At 52.1% G+C, this 4548-nt stretch overlaps 1 protein-coding gene across 1 annotated transcript; it reads right to left on the minus strand.

Moving 5' to 3' along the window:
* Positions 1-2920: 2920 nt before the first annotated feature.
* LOC119295990 (probable transcription factor At3g04930) lies at positions 2921-4319 on the minus strand. Its single transcript, XM_037574412.1, has one exon. It carries the CDS (start codon positions 4207-4209, stop codon positions 3166-3168), a length of 1044 nt encoding a protein of 347 aa, XP_037430309.1. The 5' UTR covers positions 4210-4319; the 3' UTR covers positions 2921-3165.
* Between the last annotated feature and the right edge of the window lie 229 nt (positions 4320-4548).

The raw sequence follows: 4548 nt of genomic DNA on the forward strand, positions 1-4548 counted from the left end.
GGGGCGAAGTGAAGGGGTACAAGGGCATCAGCCCGCAGCTGGACGCAACCAGGGTCCGGACGTTCGTGGGGCGCCGGTCGTCCGGAGGCTCACGGGGTCCCGGACGTCCGGGGTTCCTCGGATGTCTGTAGATTTTGTTTTCTGGTCGCTGGCACGGACGTCCGGACTTCCTAGGATTTCCGTGATTTTGGTTCTGTTGGCAGGTGCACAGTCGTCCGAAGCCAGGGAGTGGCCGGTCGTCCGGGCTGGGCCGATCGTCCGGCGCCTGTAGCTCTGGATGGCTTCTCTTTCCTTGGCTGTAGCGTCCTCCAGGGGTCGGACGTCCGGGCCAGGCCGGTCGTCCGAGGCCTGTAGCTTCCAAAGCATCTCTTCTTCTTGATCTTCACGCTTGGTGTCCTCGCCATCTTGGTCATCAAATGTAGCTGTCCCGTGACTCCCGTCCAAGCACCTGATCACACATAGAGTCTCCGTATGAGGTAGTAGCCATGTCTCGTGAGTAGGGAGAGGGAGTTCGGAGAGGAGCGAGTTCACCTTATCTTTGATAGCCTTTGCTCGAGCTCTTGTCATGGGTCCAAGTGGTGTCGAGGGAGATGTAGGTACGTCCATGGGGATGAGCGAGGGATGCTCTGCATCATTTGCTCTTTGTCATCGCAATGGATGTTCTGACGAGGCTTATACAGAGAGCTATGGAGAATGGCGTGCTGAGCTCTTTTCAAGGTATCACGACCATGCAAAGAATCTCAATTTACGCTGACAACGTGGCCCTGTTCATCAAACCTACAATCATGGACCTAAATTTCATGAAGGAGGCTTTGAAAGCATTCGGTGAAGCATCCGGGCTAAAGGTGAACTATCACAAGTCATCCGCTATTGTGATTAGAGGTGACTTGGAGGACAGGCAGAGGGTGGCTATGCTGTTTCGGTGTGACTTGGAGGAGTTCCTTTGTCGTTACCTAGGCCTACAATGTGCGATCAAGAGCTTGACACGTGCGGAATGCCAAACCATGCTGGATAAAGTAAGGTACTTTGCTCCTGCATGACAAAGGGGACTGGTCTAGCGCCCCGGACGGCTGATTCTTGTGCAATCAATCATCTCCGCCAGGGCGGTGCATCACCTAATGATTGTTGACGCCCCCGCCTGGGTGTTTGAGGAAATCAACAAGTGGATGAGGTCGTTCTTCTCGGCAGGCAAGGATAAGGTGAATGGTGGCCAATGCCTCGTCGCGTGGGACAAAATATGCCGACCTAAGTGCTATGGAGGGCTTGGCGTCAAGAACTTGCAGTACCAATCCCTAGCGCTAAGGGTCAGATAGGAATGGCTAAAGCGCACGAAGCCGGCGATGCCTTGGCAGGGACTACCTATGATTGAAGACGGGATAGCACGTGAGGTGTTCGACAGCCTTATTCACATCATAGTTGGCATTGGTGACAAGGTGTTGTTCTGGAGGGATCGATGGATCCATGGATATGCTATGGCCGATATAGCACCACTCCTACTTGCTACGGTCCACGCGAGGGTGATCAACACTAGAACGGTGCAGCAAGCACTTACCAATGAGATATGGAAGGAGGATTGCCAAATAGAGATCTCGTTCATGGCCCAATTGCAATGCATGCACCTTTGTCATGCGGTGGCAACAGTGAACAGAAATGAGGCCGGGCAGGATGTTTTCGCTTGGATGTGCTCGACCTCGGGACAATATTCTGCTAAATCAGTATGTAGCAGCCTATGCAATGGGTGGCCCAAGTCACCCATGGCAAAGTGTGTCTGGCGGAGCTGGGCCCCTCCCAAGTGTAAAATCTTTGTCTAGCTGGTAATGCAATACAGGATCTGGATGTCCAATAGAAGAACACGGCATGGCCTACAGGATGAGAGCTCAACATGTTACACCTGCCTGTAGGATGAGGATAACGTTGATCACATCCTCCTGCAGTGCCCGTACGTGCGGGAGGTGTGGTACACCACATGGGACACCCTTCATATCAACACCCCCCACTCGTTGTTTACCGAGACCACCTTGGAGTGGTGGCTAAGAGCGAGAAGGAGCTTTCAAGGGACGACAGGAAAGGTTTTGACACCATGGTCATTGCAGTCCTTTGGGCATTGTGGAAGCAGAGGAACCCGAGGGTTTTCAATAGGTTGGATCAACAAAGAACACCATCGAAGCTCGTCACTTGTACACTACTTGAGGTAGCAGAATGGGGCCAAGCGGTAGGCGGTGTTGGAGGACTACAACGTTTTGTGAGGAATTAGTCTAGGTCTTCTCTTGGGTGGTGTTGGTGTGGGTGTAATCATGTGCGCTGAGTGTTCGCACTAGTGACACACATCTTGTAATTATACTTTCTTCTTCTTATATAAAAATATGGTACGGCATTGGCGTACTCTCGGAAAAACGTCTTCTAATTTGAATTGGATGTGATATTGGTTAGCAATTTAATGCAGTTTGTATGTAGTCTATATTAAAATATTCAAAACATCTTATAATTCAGAACCAAGGTGGTGATATTTGTTAGCAAACTTGGATGAATCTAGTCTTTTTTACCCTCTCCTTTTATGCTACGTGACGTAACATTTGTCTCGGTATGTGCTCCTCAGCTTATCATTATACGCAATATAATAATACACCTCAGATTGGAGTATATATTTTGCCTTCCTGGGAGTTCTGCTTACTGCTTTTCATTATTGCGCTGATTCGCACAGCACACCAAACAGAAAATGCTCCTCAGCTTATGAGGATATTGCTGGCGATTTGCAACTTTGCATCAGCAGTAGCACACACGGTGGTTTCATGCTGGGACGTCTACACTTGTGATTTGGAAAACTCTATGCTTATTCAAGATTTTATATATATATATATATATATATATATATATATATATATATATATATATAACAGTAACACGAGAAAAACAGCTGACCGACAGTCAGAACCACATAAATTGACAACCTGAACCACGTAAATTAACTCTAATGCTCGAGCCTAACACAACTGCTAGCAAAGGCAGCGTCGCGAACGCTGAAAATTTGATATATATCTCCTGGACAAGGGCAATTCCTACGAAATTCCTGCATCTCAAACAGGTTTAAAACATTTTTTTTATGGACGGTACCTGGGACTAATGACAATTGAACCAAGGAATGGCGAAGCTGAATAGCGGCCACAATCAGGATGGCGGCGTGGATTTTAGCTCCTCCAGTGCCGACTTCACCTCGTCCTGCAGCAGGTCGATCCGCCGCAGGTACACCTCCAGCTCCAGAATCCTCTGCTGCCTCCACTTCTCCCCCTCCATAGGTATCCCGAGAATTGCAGACGGTTGCTCCGGCACCTTCGCTCCCAGGCCCAGCGGTGACGGGCAGCCGCCGATGCCTAGCATGGCACGGACCATTTCCTTGAACAGAGGCGTCAGGACGCTGCTCTCCGTGTTCACCACTGGCGCCACAACAGGCTCAGCACCGTCCATGGAGACATGAGGAAAGAATGCCGGCAGCGAGTCCTCTGTCTTGACAGGCATGGGCCCCGACGTGTACGGCTGGGGCGCCTCGGACGCATCGGCAGCCAAGTCAGCCGTGCGCCTGCGGCGGCCGCGGCGATGCGCCTTTGAGGAGGACGGGGACTTGGCGTCTCCGTTGGCTGCGGCATTCGTGGCGGTGATTGTGGCGTCGTCTTCAGAGTCAGCGGCGTTGGGGTCGCGGCCGTGCTTGTCGGAGGAGGGGCGCCAGATGTTGCGAGCGATCTCGAAGACGGCCTGCTCGTGAGGGGAGCGGAAGGAGAATGTGTTGCCGGAGCAACGGAGGCGCTCGACGCAGTTGCGGTACTTGCGCTTAAGGCGGCGAAGCTTCTCGGCGAGCTGGCTCTTGGAGAAATCGAGCTGGAGGCGGCGGCGCATCTCCTCGTAGAAGGGTTCCGTGTCGTACTGGTGGGACGCGAACGCCGTGCCCCGCTGCGCCGTGAACTCGGCGAACGCGCGTAGGATCACGATCTCATCCTCCTCCGTCCATAGCCGCTGGAACAGGGGCCGCCGCTCCCCGACCGTGGCCGTGGCGGAGGCGGGGGCGGCGACGGGAGCAGAGGAGAAGGGAGGGTTGGGGATTGGATCGACTGGGAAGTCGATATCTTCAGAGTCCCCGTTGCCATAGGCGTCGGCGTCAGGGAAGGAGGAGGACGCAGCGGCGCCGGCGGCGGAGGGGTCGTCGACCATGGGAAGCATAGGATCGGATCGGAGATGGGGGTCGGTTCGAATCGGTATTAGGGTTGGGGTTTTTCTCAAAAAACAAAAGGGCTCGAGGGGGGTTTGGGTTAGCGGTCCTGGTTAGTCATCGCACCCGGTACTTCTCCATTTGTGCTACGACTGTAAGGGCATGGCTACATGAACTACCATGTCATATACTTCTATAATATTCATTTATATTCACTCATACAATCAGCGGCGGAGACAAGGGTGCGAGCGGGGCTAAACAACTCCAATAATTTGCCCCCTTCCCATCCCAAAATAAGTGTCTCACGTTTAGTATAATTTTACACTAAAGTTAGTACAAAATTAAGATAT

The sequence above is a fragment of the Triticum dicoccoides genome, chromosome 4B (assembly GCF_002162155.2).
Source record: "Triticum dicoccoides isolate Atlit2015 ecotype Zavitan chromosome 4B, WEW_v2.0, whole genome shotgun sequence".
Taxonomy (NCBI): domain Eukaryota; kingdom Viridiplantae; phylum Streptophyta; class Magnoliopsida; order Poales; family Poaceae; genus Triticum; species Triticum dicoccoides.

Coding starts and splice junctions, on each gene's coding strand:
- LOC119295990 (XM_037574412.1), bottom strand. CDS start 4,209: ATGCTTCCCATGGTCGACGACCCCTCCGCCGCCGGCGCCGCTGCGTCC.